Raw genomic sequence first — 14,264 nt, 5'->3', positions numbered from 1 at the left:
CTCGTGTTGTTATCGAAAAGGGAGATGATTTTAGATTCAGTTCAGGCATCGCTCAGGTGGTTTTCTACTCGACAGTGAATGTGCGAAATCACTGTTTAATTCTTGTTAATTTGCGTCCTAACCAACAGCGCCTCGGTAGAAATCACATTCCAGTTTGAGATATGAAGAAATGCTGTTTATGTAATGCTGCTGCAGCGTTTTCTCACATTTCTTTCCCTGTGAACTCGCCTGTCGTCTCCTGTGAAAGTCAATGAGGCTCTGAAAAGACTCTTACTGCGTCTCTCCCCCTTTGAAGTTGGGGCGGATCTGGTTTTGATTAGATCAATACTTTGTGTTTCAGAGAGAAGACGGGCAGCCAGAGAGAAGCTCCCCCGCTGACATAAGAGAGTGAGGAGATTACAGTAGGAGCTCAGAGGAGAGGCGCACAACACACAGGCTCTCCTGCTGCCTTCAGAGCCATGAGCCGGGCGCTTATGGACCATATTGCCAGTAGTTTCCGAGAAGATGCTCCTCGACCCCCGGTGCCGGGGGAGGAGGGCGAGGCGCCCTGCTACCCCGGCAAACTCGCAATGATGAAACCCCTGGAACCCCCCATATCGGTTCTGCTGGGCTCACCGGGATCCTCGGCGAGGAGGAACGAGGATGGTCTTGGGGAGCCAGAGGGGAGTGCCTCCCCGGATTCACCGCTTTCCCGGTGGACAAAGTCTTTGCACTCTCTCCTCGGGGACCAGGACGGTGCTCTTCTTTTTAGGACATTCCTGGAGCGAGAGAAATGTGTCGATACTTTAGACTTTTGGTTCGCCTGCAATGGCTTCAGGCAAATGGACCTCAAGGATACCAAAACGCAGAGAGTCGCCAAAGCAATTTACAAGCGCTACATCGAAAACAACAGCATAGTCGCCAAACAGCTCAAGCCCGCGACTAAAACCTTCATACGGGATAATATCAAGAGGCAACACATAGACTCTGCGATGTTCGACCAGGCGCAGACCGAGATCCAGACCAACATGGAGGAGAACGCGTACCAGATGTTTCTGACCTCTGACATTTACCTCGAGTACGTGAGGACTGGGGGAGAAAACCCGAATCACGTCAACTCGAACGGGTTGGGCGACCTGAAAGTTGTATGTGGATACCTGCCCACGCTGAATGAAGAGGAGGAGTGGAGTTGTGATTTCAAAGCCAAAGCGCTGGTTGGACTGTCGGCTAAGGCGCAGAGGGCCACCGTGTCCATCAGGGCGGTGGAGGTGATGGAAAGGGGATACAGGTATGGCTGCAGCACCTTTTTTAAACTGTATTTAGCTTTAGACCCAGAATCCATGCTGTACACATGTAATAATCCACATTATAGGCAGCTGGAAACCATTTGCTCATGCATTTTTCTCCAAATCACTTCAGGGTTTCTTTTTAAGTTTGTAGAAAACTCTGTCTGTCTTTCACTCCCTGGCTCTCTGGCCCCTCTCACCATCTCCAGCAGCAGCAGCCCTCTGCTGGCGCTCGCCTGGATTTCCGGGGCTTTGAAATAGTTCAGCAGACTGAGGGATCGTCTTCCACGGGAAAAGTTCACAGAGCACACGGCTGGCTCTGGCCCCAGCCAGCAAATAATGGATGATGACATTGCTATGCTATGCCTCCTCCTGTACCACGCTGTCCTCAAGCCTTTGGCAGAGATATAAGTCTATAGCAGATCTATAGATGGTACTTTGAAATGGATGGCCATATTATGGCCTGTCCATCTCTGCCTGTCCATTTCTAAAAGAGTATAATCACTGCATCCCAAACAAATATATGCTTTTCTTGAGGAGTTTATAGGCCTTTAAATGTTAGTGTGTATATAAAGAATCTGTCCAATGCTGTAAAAGTGCCAACATGGGGACATCTTCTGATGTTTCTGTTGTCAATGGGACACTGAATTACAAGTTGCACAAAAATCTTAACTTTTATAATGAGTATGAAAGGCTAACTGACAGCAACCTGATTTGGACAACGTGGGCTGACAGCTCGTGTGTGTTGGTAGTTCGTGGTGGGGACTTTCCTATAAGTGAGAGTATAGTCTCCCTGGTGCCTTTCTCTTCCCTCCCATTGTCACCCTACAGATTCACAACATGTGGAACCCATTTCTCTCTTTTCCGCTTCCCTCTCCTCACCTCGTCTCATCTGACTTTCCTTTTTTTTTTTTTTAAACAAACCCTGAACGGCAGCAGCTACAGTACAGAATCAACACCTCCCCACCCCAACCCTCTCACTCTCTTCTTCCCTCTTTTCTTGTTTGCGTCAATTCTCCTCTGATTCCCTCCTTTGCTCCCCACCCCCCCACCCCACCCCTCCCTCGCCTTCTCCACTTTTATCTTTTTTCCTTTTGAAATCTCAGGGATGGGGACTACGAGGCATGCTTTTGGAGCGAAAGTGAGGGGAAAGAGAGCGGAAAGGAAGGACAGAGATGGAGGGAAGGGGGGGTACACCTCATAAAAGAAATGGAGGGAGGAGAAAGGATAAATGAGGGGGTGAGAGAGAGGCAGGGAGGGAAGAATGCAAGGCCAGCTGTGTTAAATACCTGACTCTTTGCAAGCCCCTCTGAAGGTCAGCCTGGAGTTGGGGGGCCTACAGCTTTAGTCCTGCTGGCTCTCTCCCTCCTCTTGATGACCCCCCTTTTTTCCCTCTCCGCTTTCTTTCCTTCGCTGACACACTCTCATGCTTCCGCTCTATACTTTCTCTCTCTTTTGGTCACTCCCCCTATTTTCTCCTTCTCCTGTACCATGGCAAGAATGCATGCACAGCGGGAGATGAATGCTGAGGAAAGAGTGAGTGTGAATGAGAGAAATGGAAACCGAGAAATTGTGGGCTATTTAAGAAGGCATAAATAGGGCATAAGGAGAAAACCACAGCTTTCCCAGTACAGATGAACTTGTATTTGAGGGGAGGTGGTTGCCAGGCCCCAGAGTAGCCAGTCACATTCATTCATCACTGGGTGTAGTTGTTATTGGTAGCAGACAAGGTCATATCCACACATGCACAGTCGCTCATTTAATCTCTCTTAGGTTATTTCTTCTGAGGTTTGAATGACACTGTCTTGAGCTTAGATCCTCGACATAATTGAAACACTGATTTCCCCCACAAAGTAGAAATGAAATGTCACCCACCTGTTGGACACTGTTTCGTAGCATTAATCTGGTTTCTGTTGTTGTAACCTCCCCAGATCATACAAGAGAGGAGACTCACTCAACCCCTGCCATGTGGGCTCTTTTGCCCCCGTCAGCAGCACCAATGACAGCGAGGTGTCCAGTGACGCCTTGACCGACGATGCCATGTCCGTGACTGACAGCAGCGTGTAAGTGAATATTAACCAAACATGCGAGTGTGTGTGTGCGTGAGAGAGAGAATGGCAGCACATGAGGGTGTTTCAGGAATGTAAAATGAGGTGCTGTGGAAAGAAAACAATTTAGCCGAACTGGAAGAATGGTTTGCTGTAAGTGGGACTTTGTGGGTTGATGCATGGGAATGAGTACAGAGACTTTACATTTTGTGCGTCAGTTGACATGGGCACTGTTGGTGAGTAATGTAGTCCATAAAATATCAGAACGTTTTGAAAAATGCCAGTCATAAATTCTGAGAGCCCATGCTAACTTGTTTTGTATAATCTAAAGATATTCAATTAACAAAGAAACAGAGAGAATGAGCAAATGTTTGGCATTTTTTCCTGCTAAATGACACAAACGTTACACTAACTGCCTATGGATTGACCAATCAAGGAATTGGCTAATCGTTGCAGCACAGAAGTAGTGCACAAGTGTTCTCCCTCTGCCCACATGTGGTTTGTGCTTATCTGTGTACGTGCCTAGGGCCTCGTTTTTCTAAAGGATTACTTGCCATAATCACGTGTCTCTCAAGTGACAAGGTACTATGAAGTCATTGCACGGTGCACAGCTCAAGGCCAAGAGCACTCGGGACAGCTGTTTTTTGGCCCGAAAGCAGAAAAATCTTGGTACAAGTTCTTCTTTACCTCATCTCACATGGGAGGCGTCCAGGGCCTGTATGGATGATGTCACCGAAGCAGCGAGGTTTACCATGACCAAGCTAAAGATACTTGCACACTGAGACGCTGATGTTCAGTGCAGCCAGTGGGCTGGGCTACACATAAATATGGCATCCATAAAGAGTCTTTTATGACAGGGAGTCCTCTGCTCTGGCATATCTCTACACAGCCCTTCTTCAAAGAGACCGGGGCCCATATAGTCGTATTCTGCTGTACTTTGCCCAGTGCAGTGACAAAGCCCTGGCCACAGGGACACCCCCCCCCCCCCCCCCCCCCCCCCCACCACCACCACCACCTCAATCCCTGCCCGCTCTGGCCTTGATCAGAATATCTGCCTCTCTTTAGGTCAGTTGAAAGGACCCATAAACATTTGAATCTCATTTACAGATAAAGAAAAGAATAGAGAAGGGAAAAAGCAACGGGGGAGGAGGCGGTTGGGTGGGAAGAGAAAGAGAGTGGCGGAGGGGGGATTTTTGCTTATATCTTATTTATGGATTTGCTTGGACGCTGGGGAATGCAGCTGCGCAGACTTCAAACATTACCTTATCTTACAAACCAGCCTTTTGATGTGCGGAGATCAGAGGCTGGCTGCGGCAGCGCTTGCCAAATGAAGATTGGGAAGGGGGGGGGGGGGGGGGGGGGGTGTTGCTTATGCGCATGACTGTGGCATTTCAAAGCAAAAGTGGAAAAGTGCTCCTCAGTTAGGCTAGGTCACCACCAGGAAACTGCTGTTTAGCATGGAGAAAAGACACTGTTTTACACTGTCAAGTGCCTCAGTTTGAAGCTTGAGCTTTGCTGTTTGTTGTTTGATTTCATTTTTAAGCCAGTCAGCCATTCAGTCCCTCAGATAGATTTAACCAGGTTAGCCGCACCCGTGGGTCCTGTCCTGCAGTAACTCTTTGAATAAGTATAATGAGTAGCTAATGCTAACAGTGTCCTCAACTCAACGTGAAAGTCAGTAGGGGAATGCTAATGCTGACACTACTCCTGGCCAGTAGAGCAGAGCGCGCTGTGACTGCAGAGTATGTTTGTGTGTAAATGTGTGTAGTGTTGAAAGGAAATGGCCAGCAGGGTTCCCAGTGCTGTGCTGGGGCCAGAGATGAAATTGAGTGTCATTTCTAGGGCAAACAAAACCTCCAACCACCTCACTCAGAGCCATGTAACCCGGTGTGCTCTGACACACAAACAAGACCGGAAATGCTGGTTTGATTTCGCTCTGAACATCTTTTATGTTCTTGAATTAAGTCTGAAAGATGAAAAAGAAAATGGATGGGATAATTGATAAATTAGATTTATTCTTGCTTGAACTGCATTTGATCTACCCAGCTGGCTAACAAGCTTCTTCCTGAATGGCTGTTTGGTCTTAAACGATGTATCTTATTGGGTAATTGACCTTTGTGATCTGTGTGTGCTCCCCCAGAGATGGCATCCCTCCGTATAAACTGGGCTCCAAGAAACAGCTACAGAGAGAGATGCAGCGCAATATGAGGATGAACAGCCAAGTCTCTCTGCCTGCTTTCCCTGTAAGTACACAAACACACGCTCAGAAGTCTTTTTGAACCTGGGTCCCACAGTGTAATTTCCATACCACCCTCTGTTCCGGGTCTCTCTTGGTTCTATGAATAGTACCGCACAAACTGTATTCGGCATTCTCAATTCAACAACACCAGCAAAGATCTGAAGAGTAACGTCAACGATCCAGCCTCCCACTCACACACACATACACTCACATATGCGCACGTACACACATACCAACACGAGCCCCCTCGCTACCTTTGGTGTCACCTACACCCCCATTAGGGTTCCTTGAAGTCTGCGGGAGACGGGGAGGCCTCTAAGCTGTTTATCGCCGCAGCGCCCGGAACACACCAGGGTTTTTCTTCCCTACCGATCCTGTAAATATGGAGAATAGTGAGAGATGAGGAAGATCTCTGCCGCTTTATCCCGAGGGCTCTGAAATCAGCCTGGTTTCCCAACAAAAACACAAAGATACTCAGACACATTTGCACGCACATGCGCGCGCACGCAGCGCTTTGATCCAAGGATGAATGGAGCAAACGCGCAGGGAAGTGACAACTTCCAACAGAGCTGGCCCCCTTTCTTTTCCACAGCACCCCCACCCCCATACATATACACACACACACACACACACTCGCACACACACACACACTCAGCCAGCCCCCCTCTCCTAAAAGTGAGGGATCTTAGGGAAGAGTTTGAGCGTGTCATGTGAGCTCTCAGTGGGTCAGAGGGGAGTTGATAGCTTAAGGCTTAAGAGAGGCTAACTTCAAGTTGAGAGAAGAGCAGGAGAGGAGGTCCGAAACAGAGGCAGGGGGACATCTTGCAGAAGTAGTTGTAACAGAAGCATTAACAGCTTGTTAAAATAAACTTGATGTAACCCCCTGTTTTTCAACATAAAGAGACACGCAGCAAGTGTTAGGAAAAGATCCACAGATTGGTTCTCGCCACTCTTCTCTCACTGTCCCCCTTTTGCTTTATTTTTCGCTTTTATTCTTGTTTTTGTTTCCCGTCTGATTTTTGGCAATGGCTGCCATTCCCATGGTGCACCAGCCCTAGGCTCCATCAGACAGCGCCTCTTTTTCTCACTCTTTCTCTCCCCGTCATCCCTGCTACAAAGGGATGGGAGAAACAAAAAAAGAAGAAAAATCAAGAAAGCCCCAGTGCAAAAATGCAAATAATTTAAGATGTGTGTGCACGCCCACACACACACACGCACACACACACACACATATTCTCATACTGTCACTATACTGTACCTCAAAGGTGCCCAGTGTGTGACAAGGGGGGAATAAATTACCTCAACCTGTCTGATCTTCCATCCTTTTTTGTCACCTTTATCTCTTTCTTCCAATCCTTCCCTCTCCATTTTTTCTTTCTCGCCCCTCCTGCGAGCACACATCTCTGCATCTCAACTTCTCCCATTTTTTTAATCCCTCCATCCTTTCCTCCCTGGAGTTCTCTTCCACCCCCTGTCGATATGTGGCTTTTATTCCAAGATGTAAAGCCACTGCTTCCCATCTATCTATCCCTCCATCCCTCCCTCCACCATCCTATTCTCCCCCCACTGAGTGTTTGATATTTGACGAGCAAGCCTTTGAAGTGAGCTGACTTTAAAGAGGCCTGCTGATGATGACAGAGGGAACCAGCCGAGGCCTAGCCCAGCGTGACCATACACCAAGCCTGTCACCCCTTGAAACAACCCCGTAGCCCTGGGTGCCAATGAGAGTGCCCTGATCAGTACCACCAGTGGTGGAGCAGGCGCTGGTGGAGAACAATGCATAAATGTAGACAGATGAGGGGAGAGTGTGGATATCTTTGTAGAAGATGGGTATGGCTGGGGCTTGGTCATGGAGGGATGACAGGGATACAACGGCTAATGTGTCTCATTCTCCTCAAAGCGTACGCGCCGTCCTCCCAAGGAGATGGTCCCAATGGAGCCGGCAGAGTTTGCAGCCCAGCTCATCTCCCGCTTGGAGGGCCTGAAGAGAAAGCAGGACACCATAAACTCTCTGGAGGAGAGGCTGCAGCAGATTCAGGAGGTTTGTGTGAGATTCTTTTCTACTGGAAAGTCAATTGTAAGGTGTGTGTGTGTTTTTGTTTTTTTGTTTTTAATTCCTCAGTTGATGACTTTGTTTGTCTTGTTACCAGGAGGAGGAAAGAGAAGACACAGAGATCATGGGAAGTGCTCCCCAGATCTCTCCCCACCCCTTGACCCTCCTCCCTGGCTCCTCTGACGAGGACCCCCAGGCGATCCTGGACGAACACCTCTCTCGCGTCCTGAAGACCCCCGGCTGCCAGTCCCCAGCCGTCATCCGCCACTCACCTCGCTCCAGCTCCCCAGAGCAAAAGCCCTTCACACAGGCAGGCTTTGGGATCAAGGCCCTGGTAAGGACGGGGCCCTCCAGTTCTTCCGTTTCTAGTCCTGACCAAGGGGCCGTCACTCTGGCCTTGGGCCCCAGCAGGACCCTTTTAAGCAGGCAGAGCACAAAACACATCCACCACCACTACATCCACCACCATGCCAGCCCCAAGACCAAGGAGCAGATTGAAAGGGAGGCAGCCCTCAGGGTGCATGGCCTGTGCTCCAGCAGTGGCGAGTGCCAGCCTTACCAGCGCAGCCGCAGCCTGGGCAGAGAGATGTGTGGGGCCGTCTCAGCAGACAGCAGTATTGGGTGAGTTTCAAACACTTCTTTAAATTCATGCCCTGTTCATTTCCTGCTTTCTCATGTCGACTGTATAAAAACTAACTCTCTTTCTTCCTCCCAGGCGTTCCAGCTCTCTGTCCAGGCGTGTGTGTCGTTCAGGGGCTGAGGAGGGAGCGGCAGAGAGGTGCATAGAGGACTGTGGGCCCTTACAGCTGCCCAGCGACACAACAGACCCCACCCAGAATGTGTTGCAATGGATCCTGGAAAGCAAACGTCAAGGCAGGCACAAGTCTCACAGGTGAGCAGTTGCTGGTACCTGGAGTGCTTGGGTTTTTACGTTTTTATTTTAGCCTAAAATGTCCTAATTTATGCCCCACCATTGCATGTTGTTAATGCGTTTAGTCTTGTTTCTTCGCTCCCCTGCAGTAACCAGAGCACCAAGAAATCCTTTGGCTCCTCTACCCAGACGCACACGTGGGGTGGTGGCGGAAGCTGTGGCCACCTACGTAGCCACCAGCCAGCCCAGCCATTCATCCAGGACCCAGCCATGCCTCCCCTGCCCCCTCCCAACACTTTGGCCCAGCTGGAGGAGGCCTGCCGCAGACTGGAGGAGGTCTCCACCAAGACCACCAAGCAAAGGTACACAGAAACTAGAGAGTAGTTGAGAATTGCTCTTAGCTTTGGTCTTTCCTATGATTTCTAGCCATCCCAGATTTGTTTTTTGAAATCTGTTATGTCTTGCATTTTTGAAATATCAGTGTGTATGATTGATCCTAGTAATAAAGTTTATCACATCTCCTCCCAGGCATCCAGTGTCAAGTCTCCAGCAAGACAAGAGCCACCTAGTGCCTGTCCAGGGTGAGGGGTCCGTCCCTCTGTCTCTAGCCAATCCCGGCCCTGCTGGCCTCCTCACAACCAGCCCGGGTCTCCAATCAGAAGAGTACGATGCCTCTAGCGTCCTGCCCTCCCTCTCCTCTCCTCCTCTCTGCTCCTCTTCCTCCTCCTCCTCTCAGCCATAGCCTCCACCTTGCAGTGTACTTCTACCCTTTTAACTCTTCGTACTTGACACCTGCACTGCTCACTGCACATGTAGGGACAGACATGCAAACCTACATATCACACCCGTGCACACACCCACATACAGTCACTCAAAAGAGAAGGTGGCCCCCTTTTGCAAAGCTTATTTTAAGCTTCATACACAGATGCCTGGCTCTGCCTCTGTTTGCATGAATCTTGTGTATTTATGCTGTGTGTGGGGAGTGTGTAGTCACTGCACCACCTGACTGAGACATCCCTTTCATATATATGTATCATTTTTATTGGCTGTCCTTCAGTGAGCTGGCAGTCGGCTGGGATGAGCAGAGCTTAGCAAAGAGAGAGCTCCTCTGAAGTGGGCCTACAAAGCCTTGGACATAGCTGAAGGGGAATTGATAATACAGTGCCCCTTCTCCATGCACACACAACACACAAGTACACACTTACTGATGGCACTGGGTCACTCACTCACTCAGTAGTGTTATTCTTACAGTATTTCTAGTCTAGCACTGTCTTCTGTACACTTGCTGAAAGCAGTAGATTGTAGATTGATTAGAGTCCCGTAGAAGCTTTGCTCTGTTTCTGATTTCTCTTTTGATCATTATCTTGTTATTATTATAATGAAGGTGTCCACTCATTCTAACACACCCTCTCTCTCCCTCTTCGTCTACTTTCAGGATGAAGGAGTGTAAAAAGGGTTTGGGAAGCCACGGGGTGTGCAGTGGCGAGACGGTGGTGACGTATTTCTTCTGTGGTGAGGAGATCCCCTACCGGAGGACCATGAAGAGCCACAGTCTCACCCTGGGCCACTTCAAGGAGCAGCTCCGCAAGAAGGGCAACTACAGGTGTGTGCAGATGGAGATTCGAGCGCACTGGGATGTTAATGTTTTACAGGAGTGATTTCAATGATGTAATGTGAACTTTTGCCATCGGCGCCTCTGTGATATTGTGATTGCTGGCAATAAAATGCTATCAGTCCAGTGGCCTTGATGTAAAACAGTGTTTGAGAACAGAAAATGATTTTGTTGCCTTTTGGTGTATCAACAAAAACCCTCTTGCAGCTGGGTAGCTTTATAACTTATTTTTAAAGTGGCAATCACACGGGCAGGACGTGGAGGAACTGGTAGAGGAGTAATTTCCAGTGTCATCCGTTGTGTCTGAGCTGCCACAGTCTGACAGGGCAGGACTAAAGGAAACCACAAACTGAAGCGAGAATGTCTAATGTTCTCTAGTGGTAAATGTATATCTTTGAATTGTGTTCAGGTCGTGTGTGACCTGATGTGTGTTCTCCACATTTATTAGTGCTTTATGTCTTTGTGGAGCTCTTATCAGTGTTTATTTCTGTGTGTGTGCAGTCAGATTCAGGCCACTGTGGTTTTTGTGTGTGTGTGTGTGTTGAGGGGGGTGCAATGAAAAGGAAAGGACAAGAGCGAGGGAGGGTGGGTGGTGCGGGGGTTAGTGGAAGAGTTTGAACTGCAGCGATTTGGGTCCCATCTGGTATTGATTTCCATGCTAAGGCACACTTAATACACATGGCTTTGAAGCCCCGGCCCCTTTCATTTCAACCAACAAAGACTCACACAAATGGCCAGCGTGCAAATTCTTCACTGATGCTATCAGAGGCTCTTTTTTTCCCCCTGCCCTTGTGTGTGTGTGTGTGTGTGTGTGTGTGTGTGTGTGTGTGTGTGTGTGTGTGTGTGTGTGTGTGTGTACGTACGTACGTGTGTGCACGCATGGATGTGCTTGCGTTGAACGCGCACAATGTTTACACATGTTGTAATCATTTTATGGATATTTTTGAAAGGCAGATTGTTAAATGCCAGATTCGCTTGTTTGCTGTACTTCTGGGCCCCGGCTGAGGCCGCACAGCTTCAATGTGTGTTTGCAGAGAGAGATTTGACTTTGATTGCTCCTTTCCAGTGGGCATTAAGATCAAACGTTTATTGTTTAGGCTGCCATGGTCTCCAGGATAAGCAAGGGTTGAGTATTGTGTTAATAATTACAGGTATCAAACTATTTTTGGAGGAAACAAGAACTTATAGCAACTTCTTCCTGTCCAGATGTGTGCAGCATTTTTGGAACAACAAATGTGACAAGCACTTAGCTCCAAGTTCTCCACATCTGTCTGTTTGCCCCCCCACACACACACACACACACACACACTCCTCTTCTTTTCTCTCTGGCTCGCTGTCTCAGTTCCTCTGTCATACCATCCACATTTTTTGGAAAGAGAGCTGCGCGGTGCTTTAATAGCAGCCAGAGAATGTGTGGAGTTGGGTCATTTCAACATGGCAGCGGTTCAACAAAGAACAGTACTGCTGGGCCCTGCCAGACGATATTGGTGCCAGATGTCAGAGCAAACGGGGAGAAAGAGAAGGGGAGAAGGGGGGAAAAACGGATCCAGCCACATAAAACATGTTCCAGTGGAAATTCAGGCTCTCTCTGTCTCTGTCTGTCTCTCTCAGCAAAAAAGATCATGGCTCTTTGAAGATTTTTTTTTTTTTTTTTAAAGAGTAGGATGGCTTGACTTTTTCTTTTTTGTCTCCTTCCTCCTCCAAATAGGAAAGGAGGGTGCAATTATTAGGCATGTCTTGTGCTCTTTCATCTACTTTGTCTTATTTACTCACTGAGAGAGACCTCCTGTATTCCCTTTAGTTGAAGCCTTCCTGTATTTCAAATGCTTTTTATTAGTGACCACCCTCATGCTGATTTGCGCACGTGCACTCAGACACCTTTTACAAGGATTTTTTCTGTCTTGTTTTATAAGTATTGCATGTTCAACTTTGTCAGTCTCATTAAAGACAAAATGCTCACAAACATACCCACATTCCAGTCACCCCACACATGGAGCAAACCGAGGCATTTTTCCATTACATAGTTAATGAGTGAATTCTGAGACCCCCCCCTCCCTCCCGTCCAACCCACCCCTGCTGGTTTCTCTTCCTCTAAAATGAGGATGGGGGGGTTGCATCATTAATGGCCCAGTGAAGTCATGGCTGACGAGAAGCCCCTCCTAGATTTTAGTTTTTTCTTGTCAACACACACACACACACAGAAAGTTGTGAGGTGGCTGCCCTTCCTATAGCACTCAGCGAGAGCTCATGCTATCAACGGGGGTAAGGAAGGACACCGTGTGCTGCTCACTCTTTCTCCTCCTCCACTTTGTCTCTGTTCTTTTCTTTGTCCCTGTAATAATGAAGCGGGTGAAAGCCCGCGCACGTGTGTCGTCGAACGTGTGCGTGAGCGGGTGTGTAGTAGTCGGTGGGGTGGGGAGGCTAATGACAGGCAGACTTGCAGGCACCCAAAATTTCAGCCTTTGTCAAAGGACCCCTTCATTTGCACGCTGGCTTAATTGGCCCCTGTTAGCCGGAGCAAAACTCACAACAACATGATGGAGGAAAAGGAAAAGGAAAAGGAGAAGGAACGGAGGGAGGGATGAAGAGAGCGAGCCTCTTATTCTAGACGTTCCACCCTGAGAAGTCTTGGTTGATTGGAAATGAGGCTTGATGTTAAAAAAGGGGGTGGCAACAAGCTGTTTGACTTTATGTTTATAAGCCTTAATGTATCTTGAATCATGCCTGTTGAGTATGAGGGTGTTAACTCTCCCTTGCCTCTCTGTTGCAGGTACTACTTCAAGAAGGCCAGTGATGAGTTCGAGTGCGGTGCGGTGTTTGAGGAGGTGTCAGACGACGGCTCCTTGCTTCCCACCTATGAGGGCAAGATCCTGGGCAAGGTGGAGAGGATGGAGTGAGACCCGCCCGCGTTGTGGATTACACTCCTTCACACCTCCATGGATGTACTCCTTCATGTGCTCACACACACTAAAAGTGTGTGTCTTTTAAGCTAAGACTGTAGGACTGGAGATGTTGTTGAAGGAACGGGGTTTGGGCAGATGGACCGGGATGAAAGATGGAAAGGAAAAAGGAACAAGTTATCGCTATCACAGAACGATCATGTCAACAGCCGTCTTGAAGTGAAGAAAATAAAGGACTCTGTGTCGCTGGACTGAAACATCTCCGTGTTTCCAGAAGAGAAAACTCTTGAGACTCTAGGTGAATGACCACTCCTCAAAGAAGCAGGGCGGTGGGTTCAAATCTGAGACTGACAGCCTACTTGACCCTGCCCGTGCTAGCATCTGTCCGCGGGCACTCGCTAGCTCACTGCTAATATGTATATGCAGATATACATGTACATTGCATTGTATTGTGATGCTCGTATTGCTGTGTAAAGATTTCTATTGCTATTTATTGGAAATATCCCTGCCCCAACCCTATTATTCTTCCATGGACAAGCTGCTTGGAGTTGGAGAAACTTCTCCAATTTTCCACATCCGTGATTTTTCTTTTTTTTTTCTTTCCCCTTCTGAGCATCAGTTCTCAAGCAAAGGAAATGGGTTTTATTCATTTTCTGCCCCTCATATTGAACTGTAAACTTCAAAAATACCTCTTCAAAAACTCCACTCCTGTTCCTGGAGATTTAGTGGGACATCTCTGATCTCTTGGCTGGAGAGCTTACTGCTGAAGCTTTTGAGAATGGCTCTCTATCACTTCAAGTTTGATCATATATTTACTACTGCAGTGCTTTTTTTTGTGGTTGTGTCCCCATCTGCTCTGAAGGGCCCTGAGTGTACTATGAAAAAGGAACAAAAATGCTATTAATGTTTAATTCCCTACTCTGGGACTCTGCCCAGCTAGCCTTGATCTGTCGCGTCTTAGTGCCTTTGTTTCAGTGGCGCAGGCATCGCACAAATAGCCTACGTATTTACTAAGAGGAAACTGCCCTGAACAGGTCCTTGAGTCCCCAAAATGTGTTTACACCAATATTAATATTTACCAACAAAAAGCTCTATAATGTGCTCCCCAACGTGCTTACGTATGTGATTGTGTGACTGAGTTGCTTTTGAGTAGGGTTACTCTGTGTGTATTTGAAGCCTGCACTATGAGCTGCAGATGATGATGATGATGATGGTGATATACACTATGTCCATAGTGTTTTAATTGAGTACAGTAGCTGTGCCTACATGGATTCTT

General features: G+C 48.0%; 1 protein-coding gene across 4 annotated transcripts; it reads left to right on the top strand.

The window, feature by feature from the left end:
• Positions 1-458: 458 nt before the first annotated feature.
• axin2 (axin 2 (conductin, axil)) lies at positions 459-12,985 on the top strand. 4 transcript variants are annotated; one of them, XM_070923345.1, is made up of 11 exons: positions 459-1,267; positions 3,197-3,328; positions 5,454-5,556; positions 7,453-7,593; positions 7,703-8,151; positions 8,321-8,497; positions 8,626-8,838; positions 9,005-9,093; positions 9,576-9,589; positions 9,964-10,079; positions 12,859-12,985. In XM_070923345.1, exons 1-11 carry the CDS (start codon positions 459-461, stop codon positions 12,983-12,985), a joined length of 2,370 nt encoding a protein of 789 aa, XP_070779446.1. The 4 variants fall into 4 exon arrangements, with proteins under 4 accessions (XP_070779446.1, XP_070779445.1, XP_070779444.1 ...); XM_070923344.1 differs by lacking the exon at positions 9,576-9,589 and having other exon boundaries at positions 7,703-8,157; positions 8,303-8,497; positions 9,005-9,068; positions 9,931-10,079; XM_070923343.1 differs by lacking the exon at positions 9,576-9,589 and having other exon boundaries at positions 7,703-8,226; positions 9,005-9,076; positions 9,912-10,079.
• The last annotated feature ends 1,279 nt before the right edge of the window (positions 12,986-14,264 follow it).

Source organism: Enoplosus armatus, chromosome 17, assembly GCF_043641665.1.
Source record: "Enoplosus armatus isolate fEnoArm2 chromosome 17, fEnoArm2.hap1, whole genome shotgun sequence".
In the NCBI taxonomy this organism is placed as follows: domain Eukaryota; kingdom Metazoa; phylum Chordata; class Actinopteri; order Centrarchiformes; family Enoplosidae; genus Enoplosus; species Enoplosus armatus.
This window is presented reverse-complemented; position numbering and strand designations above follow the sequence as displayed.